Here is a 13007-nt window from a genome sequence, read left to right as displayed (position 1 = left end):
ATGTTTGAGGTGTGAAATAAACCGCAATGGAGCAAAATATGGGCGTCTGTGGTTGGAGGATGTGTTCGTGCGTGCGCGCGCGCGAGGGGGGGGCGCGAACATTTTTCTTGTAAAACAAGGGGGGCCCAGCAAAAAAAGTTTGGGAACCACTGCCTTAAGCCATGTTGACCCAGGTTGATGTGACAGTGTCTCAAAGAGCCTCATTTGATGAGCAAAGTTTATGTTAGTCAGCACTCTTAGGCTTTCTTTCAGATCTCCAAAGCTTTGAGGTGTGTTTGGCTTCAATATCCTGCTGCAGTGTGAATTCTTCTCCACAAAGATCTACATCACTGTTGGAGCACATCTCTGAAGAATGGATCACTGCTTGTCCTCAGTCAGGGTGCAGTTGACTCACATCAGGTGTTCAGCTCTGGGTCTGGAAACACCAGCAGACTTAAACTCTCACGGTCTGATCCACTGTGGTATCTCTCCCTCTCCTTACAAAGGCCCTTGTTTTCCTGGCTCTAATCTCTGAGAGTGATTGTTAAAAACAATTTCAAATATTTTTGATTATTGGAAAACATGTATCCAGGTTTATCAGTTACTTTCACTATGCCATTTATATAAGCATTTGTATCACCTTGTATTATTTTGCTTTATTCTTCATTAAAGTTTCATTTCACAAAGCTGAACGACTCCAGCAGACAGTGAATGTAAAAGTGTTTTCATGCTGTGGCCTTTGTTTTGGAATTCATCAGTATGCTGGTTATGAAAATGTGTCAGTAGAAGCAGTTGAAGGTGAATGTGCACAATGTGACATATTAGGACGTTTACAAAGGCATTATCTGAATGTGGGGAACTTCTTTGATCTGCACAAAAGGTTGCATGAATGTAATGTGGTTCATATGCTGCTAAGAGATGGTGGTGACTATCAAAGTGGAGCCAATACGATTTGATAAGGGAATCATACATACAATACATACATACAAAAAACACCTTTCATAACAGGGAACACCCTCAGGTGCATTTCTGTAAGTCTCTACTGTCACTGCACTGGATGAATTTTACTCATCCATCCTCTGCTTTTCTGTTGTGGGGTTCCCTCTGAGAATCCTTTGCCCTTTCTATAATAAGTACAAGTGATGCATCAGAAAGCAATGACATTTAAGTCACTCTTTCATCTCAAAAAAACAAACAAAATTCTTCAGCTAGCTGTATATCTGGACAAGAAAATAGAAAACAGTGGTTTCAAACTGTTGACGCATATGTATTTTGCCTACACGTCATTAAAACACTATACATTTTCTTTTTCACAGTACGTTTTTTATGTCACATGCATGCGTTTAATGGCAACACGTGTTTCTTCAATTGAGGTCTGCAAACTGGCACGGTTGAAAGTAGGTGCACGAAATGCATCTAAATAGGTTACGGGTGCATCTGTAACCTGGGTTTTGTACACATCTAAAAGCAGCACTGATAAGATCTTGGGAACATCATGAAATCTCCATCACTTCAGTCTGCACCACGAAACATTTGCATAGAGATGAGAACTGAGTCACGATGTGCTTGTAGCGTGGTTTACCCTGGAGGAGGCAGAAACTTTAGGTGCTATTCTTTGTTTGTCAGCCCTTGGATTAAATTTTTTAGCTAAGAAACCCTGAAGTTTGACTTTTTACACAAGGAGATCGAACGGTTTGAGGGCTAGTTTACCCAACAGAAAAGAGGTTCTATATCTGAAAATAGTCATGTTATGAAACCTTCGAAGCTCTCTGCCTACAGACTACAAAGTGAAAATGTGGTGGAACTGCACAGTAAAAACAGCACAGTTTCTTAGAAAACTCTCGAGTGTTGTTTTTTCCAGTTCTCTGTGGCAACATCACTGAAGTAGAAATACAAACCAAATATTTCCGCCTGCCTTCCACAATTACAATAAATTCAGCTCCCAGGACACAGAGATTTGACCTCTGAAGCCTCATTTACTGTTTCTTGTTCTGCAGTTATTTTTTAGCCGATATTGTGACCTTAACGTATATTTCCAGTGTTGGGAAGGTTACTTTTAAAATGTATTCCATTACAGATTACAGAATACATGCCCCAAAATGTATTCTGTAACGTTTTCCGTTACGTTACTCAATGAGAGTAACGTATTCTGAATACTTTGGATTACTTAATATATTATCATGCTGTTTACAACTACGTGAATGTACTATTGCTGTGATTTATTACTGTTACTGAAGGTCCGCGGCTCCGAACCGTAGTAAAGGGACCTCTGGCTAATACGGTGGGTTCTGTGTCGGCTCGTAGCCGAAAACTAGCTTTACTTTGTTGTCTGGGTCAAGTTTGCTAGCGAGAGACAGAGAGAGGCGTTGAAAGGCTGCTCCAACAGAACTTATTGTTTTTGGAGGAAAACACGAACACGGTGTACAGTCGAGTCTTAATAGCTTACTTACAACTGGGCTCGTCAGGCTCTCTTCTTGGCTGCAGTGGTTATTATTATATTTACATGCTTCCAGCTCCCGTTTTTGCTCGATGACAGCTCGTACTTTTCCTTTTTCTCCCTCCCTCGCTCACAGACACATAACGTCCATTCTCCCTGCAGCACGGACTACACTGCCCATCAGTGTTGCCAACTTAGCGACTTTGTCGCTATATTTAGCGAGTTTTCAGACCCCCTAGCGACTTTTTTTCCAAGAAAAGTCGCTAAAAAAAGACGTCAAAACGCATATCGCTTTTACTCTCAACAAGCAGCGGGTGCTGTAACGCAGTCAGTTCTTCTTTTACTCTTATGCTGTTTTGTGGATCAGGTTTAAAACTACTTATAAACACACACACACACAAAGTAACTCCACCAGAGTGCCTATTTCGGGTCACTTTTGCCGGTCCAAGCCCGGGTAAAGGAGCAGGGTTGGAATTGTGACATTAAAAAAAACAATAATTGCTAAAAGAAATTTAATTTGTAGTTCTAAATAAACTCTAAATGCATTTAGGATGTTTTTTGCTCACTTTATGTCTCGTCCACGATGTTATTTCTCTCTCCAGCAGCGTAGGTTACAATTACATTAGCATGACCAATTATGCAAATTAGGTGATGACGTCATTTAGCGACTTCTAGGGACTTTTAGGACAACCAATAGCGTTTTTCCTTACTGAGGAGTTGGCAACACTGCTGCCCATGATGCTACATTCTTTAGAGCTATGCCTGTAGCATTCTGCCTATTAGCTTAGCACAACAACAACAACAGGCGCTCTCTCACCCAGGAAACACACACAGAGAGAGCGTCACCCTGTAACCATGGCAACCGTAACCTGCCACCTGGAACAACAGAACGTAGCTGTCAAACAAAACCCAAACAGTCCTGACCCGCCACAATATGAAACAGGGAAGTACCGCCGTGTAATCCATTTACACGGCGTGTAACTGTAACGGAATACAGTTACTCATATTTTGTATTTTAAATACGTAACGGCGGCACATGTATTCCGTTACTCCCCAACACTGTATATTTCCCTCCCTATGTCAGCAATGTTAACAGTATCTAGCAGCACAATCACCGGAGCTGGAAATGAAGCCAATGCTTCAATCAGACTGCACTGCCTTCAGTAATTACATGAGCTTGTTTCTATGATTCAGTCCCCAAAGACTTGCAAATGGAAATAACCACCTTTACAGCAGAAATTATAAAGTTTAAAAGCTTGGTAGCAAAATTCACAAAATCTGTCCATGAAGGGATTTTTTACATAACTATCCCCTTTGAACTGTACAGAGGTGAATAAGGACACTGCCCATAGCCACTCACTATTAGCCAGTAAATTCATTAATATAGACCTCTTGACCTCATGACCTCTCCTACATGTGCACAGAGCCAGTCTGTGGGAGTCAGAATTGTGGCTGAGCTGTAAAGGATCAAATACTCAAATTTCTCTCAGTGTCATGCAAACCAGTTTAGAACTTTTTTGTGATGTGTGTGTTTTTTATTTTCAGTTAATTGTCTGAAACTATCATAAAAATCAGAGACTTTTCATTTCAAGTGAGCAAACCTACAAATTTAGCCGCCAATCAAATCATTTTCTTTCTTTCTTTCTCCTCAGAATTTCAGTGGAACAGTCAGTTGCCCCACTTTCACTTGTGTAGCTCTAAATTTGGTACAACTACAGTTAAGTAAGTTTTTATCAGGTTCAGTAAGATCAGTACATGCTGACTAATTGTGATAAGCATAATACATCTCAAACTTTAAGCTTTGTGGTAGAAGCAGCAGGAGTTTTTTGACCTCCAGCCGGGCCTAGTGATGGGTACTCAAGGACTTACAATTCTGCATTTGGGTTGTGAGTCAGTCTATTCCCCATCTGCTTGGGGAAACACAACTAATTTTGTGAAAACCACACACAAAATGTCAGGCATGATTGCAATCAGTTTCCTTTGTCTACTAAAACCCCGTAAAAGAACCTGAAAACTAGAGGTAACCTGTACAGATATAAACACTGATTACACTCTCCCCCACTTCCGCTGATTCTAATCTGTCAAATGTCCCCTTACTCTAACTTTCTTCCGCAGTTGCACGAGCGGTGGTTTGAGTGTGCTTTCGTGTCGGGGATTTCTGAGTTTGGGGCGGAAAGGTTGACATCACAGAGGTAGAAAAGGCATAGGATTTATATTGGATGCACGGCTGGTCAACATCAGATAAAAACACGACGAAGAAGATCCTCCTCATCCCTCCTCTCTCAGCATCATGAAGACTCTCTGCTTCTCTCTGGGACTGCTGCTGCTTGCAGCCTGCTGCTGTGATGCCATCCGTGAGTGTTTATTCCTTTATGACTCCTTGCATTTGTTTGTAAATTTACAGCTGACATGTTGATACTGACTTTAGTCTTTTACCTTGCTCTCAGCGAAAGGCGTCAAGTTTAGCACAGCTCCTGGAACCTGCTGCTTCAACTTTAAAATAAATGCAATACCGGTGAAGTTGGTGTCCTTCATCACCCAGACGCACAGCTCCTGTCCCAAGAAGGCATACATGTAAGTTTGATATTGTCAAACAGGACTGGTCATGAATAAAGTATAAAAATGGATATGTGAAGTTTAGACAGGCCGTCTGCAAGAAGTCAATCAAAGCAGTGTGAATAAAACGATTTTTGTGTGCATGTTTTGCAGAGTCCACACTGTCAAAGGAAAAAAGATCTGCTACACTCAGAGCTTCCAGTGGGCTCAGGACATGTATCGGCTCCACAACACTGAAGGCAGCAGCTAGCCACCACCAAGATCGTCAGCTATCGGCTATCAGCTTCAGTTAATAATTGACTGCTTTTTTAAGGCCTTATGGCTTCGCTTTGTATTTGTATTCTTATAAAACTGACTTAAAAATAAACAAAAAAATGTATGCAAGTTCTCTGAAAAAACTGTTAGAAGGTTAAGTGAGTGATCAGATGTGCGTTAGGTATGTTTTGTGCAGGGCAAGAACTGTAAAGAAATAATAATACAAAAGTGCTTTTTACTCTGCTGCCTCGAGCTCAAAGCTGTAAAAAGATCTTTATAAACTCATTAAATACAGATCTTAAAAAAACTGTCATCCAGTGTTTCTCAGTCTCTTGTTTTCATTTGAACAACTCTTTGAATCTGTAAAAATGATAAAAGCTATTCAGAGATAATAACAAAGAGAAACAGCAAAATCTAGAACTGAATTACCTTTTAAAACAGGTTGGTGCAGCACCACTTCTGCCTTGGTGTCTTTTTAAAACAAGCCCACGTTTCAGTAGGTTTGAGTAGTGTCACCAGCAGATGCGAGAGCAACTTCTATGAAAAGATGGTTGCATGTGCTGATTCAACCGGGGACCAAATTTTTGGCCACAAACCGACTGAATTCCCTAATTGTATACAGAATGATCAAAACGTGCTCCACCTGAAGGAGCAAAATTCAGTTGAATCAATCAATTAATGCTTCTGCATTAGTCTAATAATGCCATACAATATACAGTGTATAAATCTACTAACCTCATCAGGTTCACTCCATTGTTTTAGGCACGACTGTAAACATTGCATTTAAAGTTATTTTGGTACATTTTAGCTTGTGAAACTGTGATTTTTACACCTTTTTACACCAAGTAAATTCTTTACGTTGACTAAAAACAGCTGAAGAAAGATACAAAGATCACAAACCCAACAGTGACTGCTGGTGTGTGCCACAGGCCTCGCAGTCACCTTTAGGAAATTTATAATAGCTCATTTTACTGGCATGTATGCCATGACTCATGTGTAATTCTGGGGTACACTGACATTCGTAAGCACATTAGAAAGCATGTAGGGGGATTTAATCTGAAACGAACAAAGACGACCTGCGCCAGTCTGCATTTATCGGAACGTAGTTAAACCACAAGCCGATCTGTCGTTGTGATAACATCTGTGAGGTTTTAGCTCTTACGCTTGTTTCTGTGTGAACGTGTACCTATCTTAAGTCATCCGTTGTCTGTGTGTGTGTGTGACCACACCTCGGCGATGGCTACAGTTCAATCTTCACTGATAGCATCAACACAGGCTGCAGACCTGCAGTGCAACACACAGCGTTATCAGTTCAATCTTCAAAGACAATTTACTGCAAGCAGCTGGGCAACAATAACACCCACCACCCCAATCTAGGTCGCGTATAAGATGAAGAAAACTTTACACTTACGTAATTAAAAAAGTTCAATCAGTTAACGGCTTATAACACTTGTAACGGGAGACAAGGTTTATTTGTCATATATATATATATATTGAAAGTCTACATAAAGGGACTGTGTTTACCATTTTTTAAGAAGAGTGTTTCAGATAACGAGGTGTGTGTGCAAGTAATCTCTGTGAATTAAAAGCTCATGCTTCCTAAACAACATTTTGTACCGTGATTCAATCACAGTCCTCTAGCAGATTTCAGGAATATCAATCTGGAAATGAATAGAAGGTGTTCTATAGACAAAATATGGATAAAAATCAGTTACATTTTATTTAGAATACCAAATCACAACCAGAGTTTCCTCAAGGTGTAACAGTGGGAAGGAAAAATTCCCTTTTAACAGGAAGAAACCTACAGCAGAACCAGGCTCAGGGAGTGAAGGGAAGCCAATACAGGAGAAATCTGACTCTTGCTGCAGCATTTTGGATTAGCTGAAGGCTTTTCAGGGAGTTTTTTGGACATCCTGATAATAAAGAATTACAGTAGTCCAGCCTGGAAGTAATAAATGCATTAAGTAGTTTTTCAGCGTCACTCGGAGACAGGATATTTCTAATATTAAGGATAATTTTAGATATTGCACAAATGGACGAAAGCAGAATATGAATATTCTCTGCAGCAGTAGAAACACAGGAAAGAGATTTCAATAAAGTCTCTTCATAACCATATTTTCATGCAACTAAACTGGATTCTCACTGATGTTACATTGGTTTTTAGTGTTTAGCATGAATCCTTTTAATCAACATACACTCCCTAGATGGTTCATTAGTTATATGCTACTCTGACCTACTTTTGCTCTCAGAGTTTCTGTGATTTTTCCTGTCATATATTTAGGAAACTGTAATAAACGTTTCTCAGACAATTTGGTCCGTGTTGACATCAAAGCATCACACAGTTGATCAGCTGCACATCCATGATGTGACTCATTTGTTCCACCACATCCCATATTCTGTGGTGTTTAAAAGATTGTCAGTTAGTAGCCAAAGTGGGGCCCAAAGTGTGCCAAGAAGATATCCCCCACACTGTTACGCCAGCAGCAGCCTGAACCATCGATATCAGGCAGGATGGAGCCATGCTTACATGCTGCTTACACCAAATTCTGACTCTACCATCTGATTGTCACAGCAGAGACTCATCAGACCAGGTAACAAATTTTCACTCATCTATTTTGACATATGTTGCACTGAGAGATGCTCTTCTGCATACATTGGCTACAATGTAACAAGTGGTCCTTTGAGTAACTGTTGCTTTGCTATTAGTTGAAGCAGTTTGACCATTTTGTTCTGACCTTCCTGATCAATTAAAGCATATTCTCCCACAAAACTGCTGCTCACTGAATATTTTATTTTTTCTGAGAATTCTCTGTAAACCACAGAGACGGTTGTGTGGGAAAAAGCAGATCAGCAGTTTCTGAAACACTTAGACATGTCTGACACCAACAACCAGGCTACTTTCAAAGTTGTTAAACTTAGCTTTCCAATGCTCAGTTTGAACTTCAGCAAGCCGTCTTACTTATATGCATTGACTTGAAATTTTCCTAAACCAGCAGGTGAAGTTGGCTTTTATGCTCTTCTGCTGCTTCCTTTCAGGAAATCAAATTATATAGAGCAGGGGAGCAGGTCACATCACCCCAGTGACCCCGATAATGAAGAAGAAGCCTCTAACACGTTAATACTGTCAAAGGGTTTATTTGAATCAAAACCACCATCTTTGCATAATGAACCACAGAGAAAGAATCCAAATGCAGGACATAAAACACCAAGAAAGAGTAAAATCCAAATCTTTAACCCAAAACACAGGTCAAGACATTAGCAGGTGATAATGTTAGAGCAAAGACCTGACAAAAAAGTAAGGTAAAAAATCAGGTAAAATGTCCATGCACAGAATAATAACTGCAAACATGAGAATCACAGACATGCTGGAGTGCAACTATAACAAGACAGACTAAAGAGATTAATGAGTAATGGGAAAAAGGTGTTGCACAAAAAGGGCAGGAAAGAAGACATAAGTTAAATAGTACGGAGCCCCGCAGGGGACATGGGAGAAAAAAAAAATTAAGACGGACTTCTGTGAGATCTCGCAGAACTAACTCGGGATCTCGCAAAACTTTTGCGAGATCTCACAAAACAAACTCGGGATCTCGCAAAACTTTTGCGAGATCTCGCAAAACAAACTCGGGATCTCGCAAAACTTTTGCGAGATCTCGCAAAAGTTTTAGCTGCATTCTTCCCATTAGCTTGAAGCTTCGAGCTTCGAGCTAACGGGAGGTCTCGACATACTACAGCCGGGAGGAACACCGCTTTCCCGGCACATCGTGCCTCGACCTCCCGGTCGGCTTCGAGCCAGCGTCCGAAGAATGCGGCTAAAACGTTTGCGAGATCTCGCAAAAGTTTTGCGAGATCCCAAGTTTGTTTTGCGAGATCTCGCAAAACTTTTGCGAGATCCCGAGTTTGTTTTGCGAGATCCCGAGTTAGTTTTGCGAGATCTCGCAAAACTTTTGTGAGATCTTCTTCTTAATTTTTTTTTCTCCCATGTCCCCTGCAGGGCTCCGTAAAATAGACATTTTTACATATTGCAAATAAATTGCTTCTAAACAAATAGAGAGATAAATTAAAGATGAAAAAAAAAAAAATTTTCAGTTGGATTTTATTATGATACTGCTATGTGAACATGAATAAACCCCGACAACCACACACAGGGTGGGCATCTGGCTGGCCCTCCTTTGATGTGGTTTCTTGGTTAGGGGTTGAGATCACTGTGGTTTTACACTTCATGTCTTTAAATTTGATTAAAAAGACGGTATGTGTCAAATTTGACCTAGAATGCCTTTGTTGCTGAAACTCCGTGCATCTCAGAAATCTTCTTATGTCACTGTACAAAAAACAGCTTAGTAATAAAAAACAAACAAACATATTTTTAAAATACATTTCGTGTGCAGATGCTTGTATGTGTTGCCTGATGATTCTCGCCCAGACCATCACTGTAACCTGCACACTGCAAGGCTCAGAAAGTGATGATTAAGGACTATTGGTGACAGTTATGAAACAACATTAGAGGTTTAATGGTGGAAACATTATGACTATGTATGATTGTTGGGTCTGTGCTTCCACATGCCCCGCTAGTTTAGAGACTTATTCCTCATGAAGAGTGGAAAACAAGACAGAACATCTTCAACCGACTTTTTAACTCGCTAACGAGGGAAGTTTGGGTCAGAACCAGCTCTTGGAGCTCACGCTCCTCACCTGACTCCAAACCCAAATCCTTGAAGGAGCAGCTGTCCTCGTAGCCTTTTTATTGACAAACTGTTACAGCACACATCACAGCAAAAGCACCTCCCTTGTGACAAAGACAAGGCACTGTGTGTGTGTATGTGTGTGTGCACGTGTATGCATGTGCAGGAACGTGTGTGTTTGAGTGAGTGTGTGAGAATGTGTGTCTCTCTGTGTGCGTGACTTCCAACTGTTTCTAACAACATCCTTAGTCATAAAATGGTAATCTCCCCCACACCCAATATATGGTTCAATTCCTGTATTGGTTCACCATGCACAACACAGTGAAGCCATCCAAAGGGCAGTCAAAGGAGCTTGCAAAGAAAAGCGTCTGGACTTCTTTAAGTTGCTTGAAGACGTTCCACCTCTCATCCGAGAAGCTTCTTCAGTTCTAAGGTCAAATGGTGGGGAGTCCCAGATTTAAACCTAGTGGGAGTTTCCCCCCACAGAGGGACAAAAGGACCCCCTGATGATCCTCTAATCACCTGAGCCAAGGTGTGAAACTGGGTGTGGGTCACAATCAGCCAGGGTTTCGGGTGAGCTCATTGTGAAACCTGGCCCCACCTTATCATGTGAATTCCTGAGGTCAGATGGCCCAGGATGTGAGTGGGCGTTAAGGCGTCTGGGGAGGGAACTCAAAACTGGATTATAGATGGCAGAGAGTTGGTGTCGTAAACCACCGCCTCTGTTCAAAGATGGTCGCTCGTCGTTGAACAGAGGCGGTGGTTTTGAGTCTTGAGTTGGCTGAGCCAAACCACTCATTCTGCAAAGAATGAGTGGTTTGGCTGACCTTGTTTTATCACACGATCAGAGTGGCGGTGAGCCCCTCGAACTTCCTGTTGCCTTATATTTGTTTTATAATTATTTTTCCCACTTTTTCTTAGAACGACTTTGAATATGCAGATGAGGACATGTGAGCATGTCCCCCTTTAAACTGTACAGGAGCATAAGGTTATTATTATTATCCTCCTCATCCCTCCTCTCTCAGCATCATGAAGACTCTCTGCTTCTCTCTGGGACTGCTGCTGCTTGCAGCCTGCTGCTGTGATGCCATCCGTGAGTGTTTATTCCTTTATGACTCCTTGCATTTGTTTGTAAATTTACAGCTGACATGTTGATACTGACTTTAGTCTTTTACCTTGCTCTCAGCGAAAGGCGTAAAATTCAGCACAGCTCCTGGAACCTGCTGCTTAAACTTTAAAATAAATGCAATACCGGTGAAGTTGGTGTCCTTCATCACCCAGACGCACAGCTCCTGTCCCAAGAAGGCATACATGTAAGTTTGATATTGTCAAACAGGACTGGTCATGAATAAAGTAGAAAAATTGATATGTCAAGTTTAGACAGGCTGTCTGCAAGAACTCAATCAAAGCAGTGTGAATAAAACGATTTTTGTGTGCATGTTTTGCAGAGTCCACACTGTCAAAGGAAAAAAGATCTGCTACACTCAGAGCTTCCAGTGGGCTCAGGACATGTATCGGCTCCACAACACTGAAGGCAGCAGCTAGCCACCACCAAGATCTTCAGCTATCGGCTTCAGTTAATAATTGACTGCTTTTTTAAGGCCTTATGGCTTCGCTTTGTATTTGTATTCTTATAAAACTGGCTTAAAAATAAACAAAAAAATGTATGCAAGTTCTCTGAAAAGACTGTTAGACGTTTACGTGAGTGATCAGCAGTGCTGGTCAAGTTACTTGAAAATAGTAATCAGTAACTAATTACTGATTACTTCCCCCAAAAAGTAATCCCGTTACTTTACTGATTACTTATTTTCAAAAGTAATTAATTTCTTAGTTACTTTTTAAAAACACGATTTACAACCTGAATAGGTGATAAAGTGATAGATCTTTCAGCCCAATTCTACTTTTTCTGCATAATTCATCATACAAAATGTAATCAAATGGAAAAGTCTCGTTTTAAAACTTGTTTTATTAGTTTTAATATTTTAACTTTATGCATCAAGCAAAAATGTAATTATATGCAACATTCACTGACTGGAAGAAATTTGTTTAATATTTAAACCTATTTTCTGCAAATTCCAGCACATAATATATATATATATATATATATATATATATATATATATATATACACACACACACACATATATATATGTATGTGTATATGTATATGTATATGTATATGTATATTTGTGTTTACACTCAGTCTTTCAAATAGATGCAAGTAAAACACAGCAGAAAATAAATAAAGTCAAAGACTAGCGGTGCTGTTGCTCTATTTTCACCTGTAAAGCAGGAGTGGGGTAGGCGGAGGTTTACCCTGGTGCAGGTGGGCCGCAGTGGTCAGTGGAAGAATCCGCGAGTTTCTCTGTGAGTTTCCCATTACGTCGTAGCTACTCGGTGCTTGCTTGGAAGTTTAGGGGTTTTTTTTCGCTGTAAAAAGAAGTTTTCTTCCCAGGCAGTGAACAGCGGACACTAATGTTTTTGTCACTTTTTATGGAATCAAACTCAAAGTAAGGTCAGTACTTCCACGCTTTAAACGCTGCAGCTCATACTCTCTCTGCACTCGATATATGATCCATTGTTGATCTGCACACAGCTGTTGTCACAAACGTTGCACTTGCTTACGTCACTGTCATGAGACATTCTCGCAAAAAATCACGGTTTTAGTAACGCAGTAACGCAGTGTTCCTACGGGAAAGTAACGGTAATCTAATTACCGTTTTTGCAATAGTAATAATCCCACGGTGAGGAGCGCTCAGCCACACTCTCAAGTAGCTCTCCCGACAAGGCTTCATTAACTGCAGATGTGTGTACTCATCCACTTCAGGTGTGGCCACTGGCCAGCCTCCAGAGGGACACACCCACCAGGCCTGCCTGATCCCCAGACCTGTTAAACCAGGTTGGTGCAGTGTCACTTCTGCCTTGGTGTACTGTCAAAACAAGCATACGTTTCAGCAGGTTTGAGTAGTGTCACCAGCAGTTTCTATGATTTCTCAATTCTCAGACAATTTGGTCTGTGTTGACTGTGTGTTCAGAGCATCACACAGTCGATCAGCTGCACATCCATGATGTGACTCATTTGTTCCACCACATCCCATATT

At 40.8% G+C, this 13007-nt stretch overlaps 2 protein-coding genes and 1 long non-coding RNA gene across 3 annotated transcripts in view; all 3 read left to right on the top strand.

Moving 5' to 3' along the window:
- LOC146513543 (uncharacterized) overlaps positions 1 to 13007 on the top strand; it is a 543433-nt gene that overhangs the window by 11259 nt on the left and 519167 nt on the right. The window lies entirely within an intron of this gene.
- On the top strand, positions 4522 to 5555 carry LOC146513565 (monocyte chemotactic protein 1B-like). The gene is made up of 3 exons (XM_085169094.1): positions 4522 to 4770; positions 4864 to 4990; positions 5126 to 5555. Exons 1-3 carry the CDS (start codon positions 4707 to 4709, stop codon positions 5220 to 5222), a joined length of 288 nt encoding a protein of 95 aa, XP_085025220.1. The 5' UTR covers positions 4522 to 4706; the 3' UTR covers positions 5223 to 5555.
- Positions 10809 to 11619, top strand: LOC146513564 (monocyte chemotactic protein 1B-like). Its single transcript, XM_085166270.1, has 3 exons — positions 10809 to 10999; positions 11093 to 11219; positions 11355 to 11619. Exons 1-3 carry the CDS (start codon positions 10936 to 10938, stop codon positions 11449 to 11451), a joined length of 288 nt encoding a protein of 95 aa, XP_085022396.1. The 5' UTR covers positions 10809 to 10935; the 3' UTR covers positions 11452 to 11619.

This window comes from Neolamprologus multifasciatus, chromosome 7 (assembly GCF_963576455.1).
Source record: "Neolamprologus multifasciatus chromosome 7, fNeoMul1.2, whole genome shotgun sequence".
NCBI classification, from domain to species: domain Eukaryota; kingdom Metazoa; phylum Chordata; class Actinopteri; order Cichliformes; family Cichlidae; genus Neolamprologus; species Neolamprologus multifasciatus.
This window is presented reverse-complemented; position numbering and strand designations above follow the sequence as displayed.